Source organism: Empidonax traillii, unplaced genomic scaffold (assembly GCF_003031625.1).
Source record: "Empidonax traillii isolate 1590-97213 ecotype Southwest subspecies unplaced genomic scaffold, ASM303162v1 scaffold459:size589781, whole genome shotgun sequence".
Lineage (NCBI taxonomy): Eukaryota > Metazoa > Chordata > Aves > Passeriformes > Tyrannidae > Empidonax > Empidonax traillii.
Window position 1 is genome coordinate 302,550 of NW_020955652.1, and position 16,713 is coordinate 319,262.

The window sequence follows — 16,713 nt, forward strand, 5'->3', positions numbered from 1 at the left end:
GACATGGAGGGGAGGGGGAGCTCTGGGGGACATGGAGGGGAGGGGGAGCTCTGGGGGATATGGAGGGGAGGGGGAGCTCTGGGGGACATGGAGGGGAGGGGGAGCTCCGGGGGATATGGAGGGGAGGGGGGCGGGTGCAGAGCTGTGTCCCTTCCCGGGGGTCTCGCAGCCCTGTTGCTGGAGGAGCACCAAAGCACCCCCAGAGGGGATGCAGCCTTGGGAGCCACCAGCCATCCTGGCTGGCCTTGCCAGCACAGACCAAGGTTCCCCCACCCCAATTTGGAGGTCTCCTCCTCTTGCTCTGCCCTTTGTCCCCTAGGGCCCAGGCTCTTGCTGTCTAGGAGAGCTGCGGTCCAGGTATGATCTGGGAATTATGGAAGTTCAGGAGCCCACTCCAAAGGCAATGCTCTCCACAGTGCTTTAATGATTCATCACTGTCAGATGGAAGCAAGTGATAGAAAACATGGAGAAGGTGCCTGAGATCTGCCATGATGTCATAGCAAGTCAAAAGCAGACAATACTCAAAATAAAACCACATTTTTTAGTAGCACTGATAAGAAGAAAATATCTTGAGATTCCTAAGTGTAGCAATTGTTTCTGAGAGCATCCCCAGGTATTTGGAAAAGGCACTTGTAGGTCCAGTCCCAAAGGCCATTTTAATGTTGGTGATAGCTACAGGCAATTAGCCAGTTATATTAATTGATGGAGGAAAACGGGGAAGTTATTTTGCTCCATGTTAGGCAAACGAGAATTGCTTAAAGAGAGGCTCTTTCCTGCCTTTGCCCATGATAAGCACTCCCTGTTGGATCCTTTGGTGTTTCCATATTCCTCCTGTCGAGGTGACTAAAGCCAAGCTATCCCTGTTGCTCCCTCTCTGAGTGACTTAGACTTGCAGCAAGTAATAATCTCTCCTACCTATTTTAAACATTTTCCAATGTTTTGTCACTCATTAAGTCACCCACATATATCTCATTTTGCCTTATCTTACATGCTGTGCATGCTTCTTCCCACTTCCTTTTACCTTTCCTCGCCTGTCTTCTGTTTTCTTCTCCCAGGTGTTAATAGGGTAACTTTTTCCTTTTTTTGTGCTCTGATAAGTCTGCTGTAGAGCATTTTGGGAACAGATCAAATCATATCTCTAACATCTGTGTCTAACGGGAGCTGCCCTCTGTGGTGAAAGTTTTCCAAGACCAGCTCCCATGAGACAACTTGGGATTGGGCTCCCAGGAGAGGTCATACAAAGTGTAGGCTTTAGGTGTTTGGCTTCTCAGTGGAGCCTGTGGCATTTAGAAAAGCTTTGCCCATCATACAGGGTCATCAGTCACCAGAACTGAAGCAAAACTTGTGTTTAAGCCTCAGTTCCTTCAAGATTTGGCACTTTTCTATAAACCAGAATCAGATGCCAACTGTAAAACAATGTAAGGCACTTAAATTTTCTGGTTTTTTCCGGCCCAAGGGAAGTCCCTCCTCCAGCAGAGTAAGTGGAGGAGAGGATGGTGTGGGCAGCACACTGAGCTGGCTGGGAGGAAGGAAAATCTGGGGAACAAGGGATGTGAATCCATTGTATCTCCCACCAAGGGTGTGAACCCCTGGACTGCAGAAGGTGTGAGGACAGAGCTTGCTTGGGTTCCTCAGCATCCTGTAACGAAGGAACAGCCACCCCTCTGCCTCTCCAGTTGGGGCTTGAGCTGTTTTGAGTTTCCTCCTGTTTATTCCAGTAAGGTCTTGCCCTGAGTGTTTTCTCTGGAGCTGATGGTGTAGGATAATCTTCTGGTGGATCCAAGTCCTGCATCCTCCTTAATAGCAGGTGGTTTTGTGAAACTCTCTCACTGTGACATGCTAATGTGACATGCATCCAGGAAAGGTTCCAAGAGGTAGCTCTTACTCTTCATTAGGTCAGGCCTTTTGCAGAGCCATGGATATGTCCATGCTTCAGACACACCTCAGCTCTTTCCCAGACTGTTCATGGTCGAGATCTCTGTCACTCAAATTCTGGATTTCCCCTAGGAACTGTGGCAGCATGGATGCATTCAGCTCCCCTCCCAGGTCTGTTAAATCACCAGCAAGTGGTGTAGGAAATCCTGGGGTTTGTGACTTCTCCCTTTCTGTGCAATGAGGATAATTTAACCTCATGGATATTTCCAGCTGAACATGTGCCTCTGTTCTCTCTGTTATATAGGGACAGCATTGCATGACTGAAATGTTGAAACCTGAGCCATTTATTTCTATGCAGGAGAATCACAGAATCATGGAATGGTTTGGGTTGGAAGAGGCCTTAAAGATTACCTTGTTTCAACCCCCTGCCATGGGCAGGGACATCTTCCACTAGCCCAGGTTGCTCCAAACCCTGTCCAACCTGGCCTTGGACACTTCCAGGGATGGGGCAGCCACAGCTTCTCTGGGCAACCTGTGCCAGGGCCTCCCCACCCTCACAGGGAAGAATTCCTTCCCAACCTCCCATCCATCCCTGCCCTCTGGCAGTGGGAAGCCATTCCCTGTGTCCTGTCCCTCCATCCCTTGTCCCCAGTCCCTCTCCAGCTCTCCTGGAGCCCCTTTAGGCCCTGCAAGGGGCTCTCAGGTTTCCCTGGAGCCTTCTCTTCTCCAGGTGAACCCCCCCAGCTGTCCCAGCCTGGCTCCAGAGCAGAGGGGCTCCAGCCCTGGCAGCATATCCGTGGCCTCCTCTGGACTCTTCCAGCAGCTCCACGTCCTCCCTGTGCTGTTCCCCAGGGCTGGAGGCAGCTCTGCAGGTGGAGTCTTACCTGAGTGGAACAGAGGGGGAGAATCCCCTCCCCCATCCTCCTGCTCACCCTAGAAGAATGATATTGCCATTGTATTTTGATGGAATGTGATGATTCCTATTTTTCCATGTGGCTTGCAAAGGAATTCTGCTGCTCAGTGCACCTGGTGAGGGTGTGTCACCTTGCCTGTGCACACACAGAGGTGTTTATTTGAGCTGGGCTCTGCTCATCTCCTGGAGTCCTCCTGCTCTCTGCTTCCTCTCCTGATTTCCAGAGTGCCTTTGGCATCGACATGTTTGCTGGGCTCCATTTCTTCTCTCTGCTGAGGTTTGGACAGATGTTGGTGAGGCAGGAGGGGCCGTGTCCTCCTGGTTGGAACTATTCTGGCAACGTCCTTGTTTATGTTCTCAGTCTGTCAAAGATAGAGCCCCAGCATTCAGATCCTTTCATGAATAAATGGGATCTGGGTGGGATTGACAGCTCCAGCTCTGTGTTAGTGTCCAGGGAGTCTCTGGGAGGCATTCGAGCTGGCACCTTGATGAGCTTTAGTGGCCTGTGTTACTCCTCCAAGTCTCCCTTTAGCCTCAGTTGAGAGGAGCGCACAGCTGTTGGACTGAGCTCAGCCATATCTCAGGCAGTGGCTCATCAGGAAAAGTCGTTTGGACACTGGCTGGTTCCTCATGGTCTTTCCTGGTCTCCAGACACACAGAGAGCAGGCTGCTCCCATGACTTCCCTGCATTTTCTTGAGTGGAAGCTTTGCAGGCAGAGGTGGTAAGACCTGGGGCTGTGCGGATTGCCCGCTTCTGTCACCGGGCTCATCAAGACGGATTCAGGGCCCACTTGCTCTTGGGTTCCAGTAAAAGTGTTAGAGATAAGAAGCCAGGAGAAAGGCAGATATTCCACTTTTTTGCATTGACTGTTATGTTTTTCAGGCTATGGAGCAACGAATCCGAGAGGAACAGCGAATGATGGATGAGAAGATAGTCCTAGAGCTGGACCAAAAAGTGATCGACCAGCAGAGCACCCTGGAGAAGGCTGGGGTGTCTGGATTCTACATCACCACCAATCCCCAGGTTGGTGTTTGGGCAGGGCGGGTGAGGTATTTTGACAAGGGCCTGGAGGGACAGGACACAGGGAATGGCTTCCCACTGCCAGAGAGCAGCGTTAGATGGGATATTGGGAAGGAATTGTTCCCTGTGAGGGTGCTGAGGCCCTGGCACAGGTTGCCCAGAGAAGCTGAGGCTGCCCCATCCCTGGAAGTGTCCAAGTCCAGGTTGGATGGAGCTTGGAGCAACCTCGGATAGTGGAAGGTGTCCCTGCCCATGGCAGGGGGATGGAACGAGATGAGTTTTAAGGTCCCTTAAAACCTAAACCATTTCATGATTCTGTTTGACAGTAATCTTGGGTTAATATCTTTAATTTAAAATAAAAGCTACTGTTAATGAACTGTTGATCCCTGGGTCAGAAAGATCTGTCCCTTGCCTCTCAGCTGGTGGGTGATGTGCTCTGGGCAGACCTCTTATCCAGTTTGTAAAAAAGGAGCAGAAACCCAGATACCACTGGGCAGCATTCCCAATTTCCTGCAATATTTTTCCCAGTATGGAGAGAAGAAACACTGTGCCAAGCCTGCAGTCCTGTGACTCTCAAACAGGTCTGAATAACACGAAAATAAGTGATTTACTGTTTCTGTATCCAGCTTAGCTGTACAAACTGGCTTCAGGAGTCTGTTTATTAGGCACCTTGTTCCCTCTTGCATGTGATTTTCTGGATCTGATAAACTCAGACTGTGATTAGAGAATTGTTCCCAGTTTGCTCAGTGCATTTGCTCTCAAAATGTTTGAGCCATCACCTCCGTTTGTCCCTGTTGTCTTTATGCCACCACAGGAATGAAAAACTTCCCAAGTCCTGTTGTAAAGCCACACAAGTTTGCAGGGAACACAGAGACAGGCTGTTCTTAACTCTGTTTTTTCAGCTGATTAAATGTCAGTTTGATAAAGACCTACTGGTGAGAAAAGATGGCTTAAACGGAGCGAAACAAGCATTTTTTCTAACACCCACCCACACGATTCCCAATTGTGGAGCCTTGAATAAGCCTCTCATTTTCCCTGTGCTGCTATTCCCCAGCTGTATAATGCAGGCAGTCCTTTCTCGCACTCCTGCCCTGCCTTTTATGTTGTTTTTGTAAGTAATAACCCGTAGCAGGGTTCCTGTTTGCTGGGTTTGTGTATGTTTGCCTTTAGGATAGCTGCCAAATCCGACCCGGATCTTGGTTTGTGCCTGTAAATGCCACCAAGAAATCCCTGCTGGAATCTGTTCTCCACATGGTTCCCATCAGCTGATGTGTTTCCTCCCAGTCTGTGTAAAATGCCTGCTTATACAGTGGATGTATTTTTACAAAAATTGATATTTAATTCCATAGCATCACGTCTACAGGGCTGAGTCACAGCCCTGGGCTCGCAAATTAGCAGCTCCACTGTGTTGTCTCTGAGATAAACATAACTAAGAAGGAGCCAATGATAAAGAAACCATAAGCTGCTGGTGGTGACTACAGGAGACGGTGTCTCCACTTGATTGCAGTCATGGGAAAGGGAGCTTTTGATGGGGAACGAAATGCCTGCAGACAATATGATGCACCAGCACAGCCATGTGTTGCTCCTGGCTTGGACCCCACTTTAGAGGGCACCCAAAGTGATTTCTCCTCTTCTTACCCTTCTGTGCTGGGAAAGGGTCAAGGAGTTGGAGATGCTGCTGAAGGAGGAGGGGAGGAACTTGGAGAACATCCTGTGGGGTGTGTGGCTGTGCAGGTGCAAGGGGATGCTACTGCCCCTGCTCAGCCTGCGGAACTGGCCAGCCCTCATGGCCCTTACACATTTATCACCGTCAAGAAGAAAGAGCTTTTCTGAATCCTTAAGGAATCCAAAAGCCCCAGGATTCCTAAAACAACCACAGTTTGCAGCAGGTCTGCTAAGATGTTACTGCTCTATATTTTAGAGAAACACTTAAACACAATGAAGCCTTTGGTTTCTATTTGCCTGGTTGGGTTTTTTTGTTCCTTTAAAAGGTGTAGCTCTTGAGGGGCTGATATAAGCCAGTCCTTTCTGCTTTCTGTAGGAGGGAATGGGATCATCTTGTAGATATGTCTCTTTCCCTTTGCAGGAGCTGACTCTACAGATGAATTTGCTGGAGCTGATTCGGAAGTTGCAGCAGAAGGAAGCTGAGGCCGAGAAAGCTTTTTCCTGAAGGAGCAAATCTGCTATTCACTTTCCATAGTTCTTCCTCTGACTTCCCTTTAAAGGACAAATTGTCCATGCAAATGCTTTGTATCATGCCAGGAAGAGATTCTGGATATAGAGGAACTCACTGGGGCACTTGGATTAGAGCTGGGGTGAGCAGAGCCCAGCACAGGGGGGTTGGGAGCCTTAGGCTGCCTCTCTGGTCATCAGAACAAGGTGTCGGTTGCATCTGGCTCAGTCGGGAGCTGATGGTGCATGTTCACCTGCCACAAACATTCTGCAGTGTTGCTGAGGCTGTTACTGAGCCAAGGTGCTGCACCACTCGAGGCAGCAAACCCAGACCCACTGTGTGATGGTGGCCCTGTGTTTAGATGCATAAAACTTGGGGGAAAAACAATTCCAAGGTTTATCTACCGGAAGATGCTTCTGTGTGGTTGAAGCAGAAACAGCCTCTTAGACAGGCAGACCCTTTACAGAGCCTCCTCCAGGCAGGTACCGGTATCATCTGTATTAAAGAAGGATTTCAGGCCTCACCCAGTGTTACTGGACTAATGTTAGCAGTGTTCCCACTGTCTCAGAGAGCAGAGAAGGCTGGAGACTAATTTCCAAACGGAGAGAAATAAAATGCTCTGCCCTACCTTCTGGGGCTGCAGCTTTCTGAATGCCAGTGGTTATGGTTAGGTTTGTCCCATCCCCAGTGAGGAGTATGGGGCTCCTGGTGTGCCAGATGGAAGCGGGGAAGGAACCTGGAGTGCTTCTGAGACTTCAGGGTGTTGGAAGAACTAGTGGGGGAGCTGGTGGTGAAGGAGACAAACACAAGGACCAATGAGGCTGTTGGAAATTCAGGACTGAGACCCCTTCTCATTTCCATCATGGATAGGTGTTCCCTCCCCCGCGAGGATAATGCTACTGTGGTTCAGCAGCTGGAGACAAGACCCACTGCTTGTATGGGGTCTCCACCTCCTGGATGAAAACTCTGAGCTGGAAAGTGGGCTGGTGTGGGGCCTGCACTCCACTGCTGAAATGGTGACAGGCAAGGTGGGCAATATTCTCTGGAGACACCTTCATCATGTGGGAATACAAGGTAGTCACTGGTACTTGACCAGTGAAGTCAGCATCTGTGTTTGTGGCCAGAGCTATTAGCAAGGAAGTTGCTTCCTGAGGTGAGAATGAGGAAGGCAGGGATGAATGATGGGTTCAATCACAGAAAAGGATGTCCAGATTCTGGGGGTCATGCTACCTTCCAGAAGTTCCCCCCTTCCTCGACACAAATGCTCTGGAATAACTGGAGCAGCAGCAGAGCAATGGTGTGGCTAGAGAAGCTTGGATTGGGGTTACTGCCCGTGGGTTCAGCCCTACTGCGCTGCCCTCGAGGGCGGGGACTGGAGCCCACCTCGGTCCAGGATTGCTGGTTGCTGCCGTCTCTCCCAGGGCAGCCAGTGCTGGGGATCGCAGCGGCTGTTCCAGCACTGCCATGACAACAGCAGCTCTCGGGCTTCCTGCTTCCACCATCTGGCTGCGGATGGCTCTGCCAGGCAGCTGATTGGATCCAAGCTGAAATTTTCCATGCCTGTGGTCAGGTTGGGTTTCAGAAGGGCTTTCTGTCGAGGTAGAGAGCTGCAGGAGGGTCAGTCGAGGTAACTGTTGGGAAGCATTATCCTAAGGGAGTAAAGCACCTGGGGTGGCTCGTGATCAGGTCAGCAAGGTTGCAGCAGATGAACACTTGCTCAGTCCCCTGAAGCCGGGCAGTACAACATGGAGAATACAGATAGTTTCCAAGCAAGTGCTGTTATGTCAGCAGAGGGTGACACCGTCCCACTGCACAGCTGTGGCACTGCCAGTGACACTGGGGTAAGACCTGGTGACAGTGACCCAAAGGGGCTGGAAGTGCTGCCAAGGATTACTGGGCTTCGGCTGCCTCAGCTCCTTGGTTCAGTGACCTGTGCAGCCCCCGAGCTCTTGGCCGGTGCCCCAGAAACATGTGCTTGGGGGCCCCTTTGCTGGGTTCAGCCACCTACAGAGCTGGACCTTAAGTTCCTGCCCAGGGCTCTGTGTGCCAGAAGTGACGTGGCAAGGGGATGAACCAGAGGATTGAGTTTCCCATTCAGGTACAGGGTGACTGACTGGAGAGGTGTGGCTCCATGCCAGCCCCGTGTTCACCCAGGAGATGGAGGAAAGTGAGTGAGGGGTAGCAGGAAAGGACAAGTCCTGTTTTCCTTTTCCTATACTTTGGGCTGATGAGGAGGAGTGCAAGGTCCCTTCCATGTAAGGAGGTCAGTTCAGCGTCGATAAGAGTGAATGCATTCAGCTGTGAGCCCTCAGTGTTGCACAGCGGGCTCTAAGTTGTCTGCAGTGACGTTTGGAGTGATGACTGCTGGGTCCGTGGAAATGTCAGCTTTAGTGCTCAAGTGCCATCAGAAAATCAGATGAGACACAAGGAGGGGATCAGAGAAGAAAATGAAAACATTTTTCTGCTGTGAAGCACTCAAAAGCAGATCCCTTAACCCCAAGAAGGACATCCCAAGAACAGGCTCTGCCCTGGGGACACCACAGGTCTGTAACACCTTCCAGCTGAGCTGGACTTCTTTATCCTTGACAAGGGGCCCAAGAGCAGACAGGGTAAAGATAAAACTTATATATCACACATGGAGAGGGACTTCACTCTCTACAAATACAGGAGTGGGAGCATTGCAGGCAGGTTTGGGTGGGACAGGTGACTGCTTGGGAAACTCCTTGCCCCAGGGAGCTGGAGAGGCAAAAGGTTTGTGTTGGTTCAAGTGGAGGTGAAGCACTTCTGGAAAAGAAACACGTTTTGAGTTAGAGATGGAGAGAGGTGATTCCCCTTCACTACAGAGCCAGATGGAAGCACATGAGCTTTTGCTCAGGTTTTTTGCTCTTGCCCAGGCACTGGCTGAGCAGCAGGACTGTGAGCTGGATGGGCCTGTTCAGGAGCTTACCTTCCACTGCTGCCCCTGCAGCCACTTTCCCCACACCACATCTGCTTCTCCATGGCAAACACCTGAGCACAGGGGGGGGGCGAGGAGCCTGTCCTCTGGGCAGCAGCTCCAGAGCAGAGCGAGTAGAGGCAGAGGAGCAGGGTTTCAGCCCTTTGCTCCATCCAGAACTGTATCCAGCAGAGGAGATTTAGGTTAACTGCTCCATCATAGAATCCTGGGAAGGTTTGGGTTGGAAGGGACCTCAAAGCTCATCTCACTCGAGCTTTCCACTGCATCAGGTTGCTCCAAGCCCTGGCCCCCTGGCCTTGAACATTTCCAGGGATGGAGCAGCCACAGCTTCTCTGGGCAACCAGTGCCAGGGCTTCATCATCGTCACAGAGAATTCCCTCCTAACATCTAATCTAATCCTGCACTCTGTCCATTTAAAGCCATTCCCCCTTTTGTCTTGTCCCTCCATGCCTTGTTCCCAGTCGCTCTCCAGCTCTCTTGGAGCCCCTTTAGGTACTGGGAGGGGCTCTCAGGTCTCCCGGGAGCCTTCTCTTCTCCAGGTGCTCCCAGCCTGTCTCCAGAGCAGAGGGGCTCCAGCCCTCGGAGCATCTCCGTAACCAGACTGTGCCCCATTCCCGCGTGGCTCCGGCCCCGCACTCCCCGAGGGAATGCCCCCCCTGGAGCCGTGGGGACCCCCTGTGTCAGCCCCTCTCTAGGCCTGGGGGTGCAGCCCCGATGTCCCCAACCTCTGCTCCCCGCTGCGGCGCAGACACCCCGCTGATGGATCCACATACGGAGCCATCGCGGCCCCGGGGGCTCCCCCGCCCCTCCCGGCCCCCGCCCTTCCGCCGGCCCGGGGAGGCGGAGCCGGGCGGCGGCGGCGGCGGTGGAGGAGCAGGAGCAGGAGCAGGTGGGGCCGGGGCCGGAGCGGAGCCGAGCGGGGCCCCCGCCCGCACCTGCAGGTGAGCGGGGCCCGCCGGCACCGGGAGCAGGGCTGGCATCGGGACCGTGGGGAGCGTCCCATGGGAGCGCGGCAGGGACCGGGAGCGGGGCTCGGCGCCGCCCGGGACCGGCATCGGGGCGGGGCTGAGCAGGGGCGAAACTATCGCCTCTCCCCGCCTGGGATGAATCCGGAACCCCACACACTCCCTCCTTCTCGGTCCGGAGGTCCCCCACCCGTGATCACCCCCCAACCCGAGGATTCCCACCCACGGCCACCCCCCGAGCTCCGGGGATGCTCCGTTGCCCAGTGAGTGTGCAGCGCCTGTTGGGTGTGTTGGGGTTGGGAACCCTAGTACTGCCAACCCTGCCAGTCGCGGGGACCCAGGTGTGCAGGGACGGGGAGTCCCAGCAGGGCTGGGCGATCTCAGCCGGCATAAATTGGGCCAGTGTCATTCCGTCATCTCCCATCAGCCTTTCCAGGACCTTTTGGCCTTTGGGACAGGTGAACTTATGGAGTCGGGCTGCACCAGCAATCTGAGCAGGACCTGTAGTTTGGGGATGCAGGGGGGACACATCTCCTGAAATGCAGGAGAGGGCAGCTGGAAGGGGAGAGCATCCCAAAGTCACCAACTGCCGGGCGGAGCAGCCAGGAAGCAGCACCTTAAGGTCCCCAGGGCTGCATCCTCCCACTGTCACGGTGGCAGCTGCCAGCCTGGCTGGTCCCTGGTGCTGGCTGTTTCCTGGTCTGGCAGGTGACTCCCATGTCCTCGCTGGAGCTGCTCTAGACGTCCTCCTGCAACCCCATCAGCCTGCCTGGGCTTTCCCTGGGGAATGCCCGTGTCAATGATGGGAAGAGGGAGACTCTGCATGCCCCCTTGGTGGGTTCTCAGCACACCAGGGTGAAGGTCAGATAGATATTGGGTAAGGTGGAGGGAAAGCAGCAAGGAAACCTTCATCAGGGCCAGAGCAGACTGGTTTGGGCTGTAACTGGTTTGGGCTTTAACTGGGAGATGCTGCCCTGGGAGTGGTGTGGTTTCCCTCCCACCTTGCACACAGGCACAGGTCCCTGTCCTGTGCCACCACCCTGGAGGAGGATGTGCTCCATGCTGAGGCCCACACTGGCTGAGGTGTGAGGGACCCCTGTGCCCAGTGGCTCTTCTACCCTGTCCCCAGAACCTGATACCTCCCTGCCAAGGGGATGCTCACCCCTTCCTGCCCCTCTGTGCCAGGTCTCCAGGCAGGGTCTCACTACTGAGGACCTCTCACTCTGCCGAAGGCAGGGCCCACTGCCTCCAGGATGGCGAGATGGCTACCCCGCTCCACCGACCTGACCCGCTTCTGCCAGAAACTCAACCGAGTGAAGACCCTGGAGGACGACATGATGGAGACCTCCTTCAACAGATGCCTTTCCACCATCGACTTGACGCTGCTGGGCATTGGGGGCATGGTGGGCTCTGGGCTGTATGTCCTCACAGGCACCGTGGCCAAGGAGATCGCTGGCCCCGCCGTCATTGTCTCCTTCATCATCGCTGGCTTTGCCTCACTCCTGGCTGCTCTCTGCTACGCCGAGTTTGGAGCCCGTGTGCCCAAGACAGGCTCTGCCTACATGTTCACCTACGTGTCCGTGGGTGAGATCTGGGCCTTCCTCATCGGCTGGAACGTGCTGCTGGAGTACATGATCGGGGGGGCCGCAGTGGCCAGGGCCTGGAGCGGCTATCTGGACTCGATCTTCAACCACAAGATCAAGAACTTCACCGAAACCCATGTGGGTGCCTGGCAGGTGCCATTCCTGGCCCGCTACCCAGACTTCCTGGCAGCCGCCATCCTGCTGGTAGCCACTGCCTTCATCTCCTTTGGGGCCAAAGTGTCCTCCTGGCTCAACCATGTCTTCTCGGCTATCAGCATGGGTGTCATCCTCTTCATCCTCATAATGGGCTTTGTCCTTGCACAGCCCAAGAACTGGAGCACCCAGGAGGGCGGCTTTGCCCCATACGGGCTGTCAGGTATCATGGCTGGCACAGCCACCTGCTTCTATGCCTTTGTGGGCTTTGACGTCATCGCAGCCTCCAGTGAAGAGGCCAGGAACCCACAGAGGGCTGTCCCCAGGGCCATCGCTTTCTCCTTGGGACTGGCCACCGGCGCCTACATCCTGGTGTCAGTTGTGCTGACACTGATGGTGCCCTGGCACTCACTGGACCCTGACTCTGCCCTGGCTGATGCGTTCTACCGGAGGGGCTATGCCTGGGCAGGGTTTCTGGTGGCCGCTGGCTCCATCTGTGGTGAGTACAGGCAGTGGCGGTGGGAGCTGCCTGCCCCGCTCACCATGGGGGCTGGGAACATCCCCCAGTTTGGGTTTGGGTCTGATGGGATCTTCCTTCTTCTGCCTGTCCCTCAGCAATGAACACGGTTCTTTTGAGCAACCTCTTCTCCCTGCCGCGCATCGTCTACGCCATGGCTGAGGACGGGCTCTTCTTTCAGATCTTCTCCCGAGTGCACCCCCGCACACAGGTGCCCGTCGTTGGCATCGTGGTCTTCGGGCTGCTCATGGCTCTGTTGGCCCTCGTCTTCGACCTGGAGGCCCTGGTGCAGTTCCTGTCCATTGGCACGCTGCTGGCCTACACCTTTGTGGCTGCGAGCATCATCGTCCTGCGCTTCCAGCAGCAGAAGGTGGATGTCCCCGCACCGGCGGCTGGTGACCGGCCCAACCCCGAGCCCCACGAGGGTCCATCCAGTGGTGAGCTGAAGGAGTACGAGTCCTTCTCTGACAAGCTGCAGCTGGTGGACAGGGACAAGACCAAACAGCAGCGGGAGCCAGGGCAGCTGAAGGCAGCATTCGAGCCCTACCTGGAGTTCCTCAGCGACTTCTACCCAGGTGAGGTGGTCACAGTGGCCGTGGTGACCCTGATGGTGTCTGCCATCTGCCTCTGCTCCATCTTGGTCTTTGGCAACACCCACCTCCACCTGCCCACCTGGAGCTACTCCCTGCTGCTGGTCCTCTTCAGCCTGGGTTTCCTGCTCAGCCTCTTCCTCATCTGGGCACATGAGCAGCAGCACAGCACCCAGACCTTCCAGGTATGCCTGGGGCCCAGGCAGGGACAGTCCTTCTGCAGGGGTTGGGGTGGTTGGAGCAGCTCTGATGGACCTACAGGGGCCCCAGGCACAGCCTGCATTGTGTGGTCACTGGTCCCCAGGAGAGGACATTGCCAGCAGCTCCATGTCCATCCCATGGGATCACTCCTGCCAACCCTGGGCCCCCTCCTCTGCATCCCCACAACCCCTCCACTCCCCTCCTGCCTGTCCCATCTCCTTACTTTGGCTGCCCTTCACCAACGTGATGGAGCTCCTCTTCAGCCTCCAAACCTCTTCTGTGCCTTCCATGCCACTGTCTCCTGTTTTCAGCCCATCTGAGCCCTGATGTGGTCCATGCAGCCACGTGGATGGTAACACCAGTGGTGACACCACCTCCCTGCCATACCCCTCCCCTGGCTCCTCCAGCAAGGATCATATTGGCTCTGGATCACACCAGGAGTTTGGTTCTCATGATGATGCCTGTGCCGACCCTGTCAGCCTGGCTCCCAGCTTCTGTCTCTCTTGTTCCTTTTTCCTACCTTTTACCTTAAAAAAAGTGCCACTTCTAAAAATTCTAGGGTGACAGTCCCTTTGTCTCCCACGTTTGCCAGTGCTGCCTTTTGTCTTTATGATTTTAAGGATGAGAAATGTGGTCCTGCAGGTCTCAGCCCCACCGGCTCCTTTTGTCCCACAGATCCCGCTGGTGCCCCTCTCCCCAGCACTGAGCATCGTCCTCAACATCTACCTGATGCTGAAACTCAGCTATATGACATGGCTCCGCTTCGCAGTCTGGCTGCTCTTAGGTGAGTACTCCAGCCGCTGGGATGCCAACCAGGACTGTGCCAGTGGCCAGGCTGTGCTGGAGCCACTGCCATTCCTGTCCCCCCTGCAGGCCTGCTCGTCTACTTCGGCTACGGCATCTGGCACAGCAAGGAGAACCTGCGGGAGCTGCAGCCCCAGCGCCTCAGCGCCCGCTACGTGGTGTTCCCCAGTGGCAGCCTGGAGGAGAGGGTGCAGGCAGTCCAGCCCAGCTCCCAGCCCACCGCTGGGCTCCCAGACACCGACACCGACGACGGCAAGAGATGACACCCCAGGGGATGGGGGCACCTGGTGATGGGAGCATCAGAACCCCCTCCCGTAGTGAGGCCAGAGACCCATCCCCCTCCTCCTGGTCCCTCTGACAGTGGAGCCACCAGGGCTGCCCTGGGCGTAGGGCACCATCTGGAGAGGATGAGGATGCTCGCCCTTACCACATGCTCCCCACAGAGCATGGAGGGGCTGGCTCCCTCCCTCCTCATCCCCTGCACTCAGAAACTGGGTGTCAGCCCAGTGCCTGCCCTACTTGCGAGGAGCTGTGTCTTTGTCACCTCTCCCCGAGTGCACTCTGGCACTGTGCAGCACACCTCCTGTCCACTGGCACATCCACACAGCCAGGGATGCAGAGGTTCCCTGGGAACTGGGACAGGCATCTCAGCGCTGCCTATCCTGGCTCTCATCCTGTCTGTAGCCCTGACTGCAGCCCCCTTTCCTCCTGCAGAGCCCCTCTGCCTCCCTCAGAGTCCCTTCAGAAGGAAGCAGGGGGCAATTGTGCAGCCCCACAGGCATCCCTACCATCCCTGCCATCCTCATCCCCAGGGCTGCTCTTCTCAAAGGTTGGGACTGAGGGGGCTGATGGTGGAGGAGGTGGAGAAGGGACATGGCCAGAGGGGGTGGCCCAGGAAAGCCAGTGGAGGCTGGAACAGCAGCAGTTCAACTGCATCTTCCCAGCCACTGGAATTGCCTGTTTCGGGGGGAGCTGGGGGCCATGCCCACTGGAACGTAATACCATAGCCAGGCTCCTGCCCCAGCCCCGAGCGGGCTGTGGATGCTCAGGATCCCAGATGTGTTGCCTTGTCCTTGGAGGTCCCCAGCAGCATCCCCGATCTGCCAGGAGCCAGCTCCCCGCTTCTGCTGGGCCCCAGCAGCACCACCTGCCCCACCATGAGGGGCTCAGTCCCCTGTGATGCCCCTCCCAGGCTCTGGGGCTTGGGACGGGCTCAGCAGGTGCTTTTCAGTGTTGCCCCTTCCCCAGCAATCATTCCCGTGTTCTGGCTAATTTGCCTGTGGGCAGGCTAAAGTAGAAGGGAGGGGGATTTCAGCATGTTTTGGAAGTAAGTAAAGCAGGAGGTTGCTGACCTGCCGGGCCTTGCATCGTGGACACCTTGCTCCATTTTCATCCTCTGCATCCTGTGAGGAGCCAAGGATTGTGGGTGGGCAGGCTGGTTCATTGCTTTTCACTGCCCAGTCCCTGGTGGGGCCTAGAGAGGCTGTGGGGATTCTCAGTAGGATATGCTGGCCCCTGGTGAACCCCTCTGTGTGCCGGCACTGCTCCACGTCCCGCATCACCCTGGCGCTGCCGCCACCGGAGCAGCACAGCCCCACTGTGCGGTGGCCCTGCTTGGCACCTCTGTGTCGTGGCTTGTGAGCAACGAGCTGACTCGGTCACCCTCATAAACACTGGTTCTGCGATGGCTCTGGCTGGTTGTGCTCTGTGTGTCCCCAGGACTCCAGGTGGGAAGCTACTCCCCAGCTGATGCTCAGGAAAGCCCCCTAAAAGTGTGGGGAAAAGGAGGGTCGTGCTGCCCAGTGCCACCCTGCTGTCACGGGGTTTCCAGTCACAAGGACAGGCTCCAGCCACACCCACAGAAACTGGGACCCCCACAGGGCTGGGATAGCTGGGACTTGAGTATTACAGTACAAAAATACACTGATACTCACCTAGATGGGCCTGACTCCCCTGTGGCAGCAAGGACGATGCTGAGCAGCAGCAGGACAGGGTAACTAAAGCTGCCCAGGGTTATGAGCCAAAGGGATGGGACAACTTGTGCAATTAATAGAAATTAATGGATAACCTACAGATACCCCCATCGCCACCCCTGCTCTTCTCTAGAGAAGTTTCTTTCCTGAGATAACAAAGTCCTTCTTCATTAAAAAAGCAAGTATTCAACAGACACCTGGGGAGGCAGAGGCTGAACCCTCCTTAGAAACTCGGGTTTTGATCTCAGCAATAAATCCATTGTCAGCTGGATAAAGGCGAGTAGAAAGAACCACAGGGATACAACAGCAGAAGGGAGCCTGGTGCAGGGCTGGGGAAGGGCAGGAAGGTTCTCACAGAGCAGGATGGGCTGAGGGTCACAACACTTTAATCCTCCTCTGCGGGTATCACCAGGGCTGGGCTCTGCCAGCGGGGGTCTCAGTCAGCCTTTTAAGCTGGCAAAGACCAGAGAGTTGTTGAATGAGCCTTTTAACCATCAATATTTAATCTATTTGAAATCATTCATTAGTAAAAGTGCACAGAAATTGCTGTTAGGCCATGGCACACAAAGCCAGTGTGCGGGGGACTGGCAGGGAATTAAAGGATTGAAGCGTAATTCCCAGGTGCCTGGGAGGCCGGTGAGGCCTCTTGAGCACACTTGTGGGTTGGTTTTTTTTAAACAGTATTACAAAATTGTCTGGATCATGTGTCATACACCATCCTACTGCAATGACATACCCTGCACAAAATGTGTACAAATCGATTTTTAATTGACTACTCATTAATGCACACAGAAAAAAAGGGGGGGTGACAGTAGCTGCTGGAACCCTGGCAGTTCTCCTACAGGGATTTGTTCCTGAATATTGTATCAGCAGGAAAAAAAAAAAAAATCCAAAGTAAACAGCATCAGCTGAGCTTTAAGGTGGCAGGCTGTAATTGTGAGAGAAAACATCATCTACCCAAGTTGTACCTCCAATCCCAAATAGATTTA

The 16,713-nt window shown here is 54.7% G+C and overlaps 2 protein-coding genes across 3 annotated transcripts in view; both read left to right on the top strand.

Moving 5' to 3' along the window:
• The window catches only part of LOC114063227 (protein DGCR6), a 20,685-nt gene extending 14,294 nt beyond the window's left edge, over positions 1 to 6,391 (top strand). Inside the window, exons 2-3 of the mRNA XM_027895371.1 lie at positions 3,672 to 3,812; positions 5,896 to 6,391. Of these exons, the coding sequence (XP_027751172.1) occupies positions 3,672 to 3,812; positions 5,896 to 5,979 (225 nt within the window). The 3' untranslated portion in view covers positions 5,980 to 6,391. The remainder of the gene's footprint in view (positions 1 to 3,671; positions 3,813 to 5,895) is intronic.
• A 3,443-nt stretch (positions 6,392 to 9,834) lies between these two features.
• On the top strand, positions 9,835 to 15,013 carry SLC7A4 (solute carrier family 7 member 4). Of its 2 annotated transcripts, XM_027895375.1 has the most exons (5): positions 9,835 to 9,879; positions 11,089 to 12,138; positions 12,255 to 12,931; positions 13,623 to 13,731; positions 13,821 to 15,013. In XM_027895375.1, the coding sequence occupies exons 2-5, from the start codon at positions 11,157 to 11,159 to the stop codon at positions 14,012 to 14,014; spliced, it is 1,962 nt and encodes a 653-aa protein (XP_027751176.1). In that variant the 5' UTR covers positions 9,835 to 9,879; positions 11,089 to 11,156; the 3' UTR covers positions 14,015 to 15,013. The 2 variants fall into 2 exon arrangements, with proteins under 2 accessions (XP_027751176.1, XP_027751175.1); XM_027895374.1 differs by lacking the exon at positions 9,835 to 9,879 and having other exon boundaries at positions 10,698 to 12,138.
• The last annotated feature ends 1,700 nt before the right edge of the window (positions 15,014 to 16,713 follow it).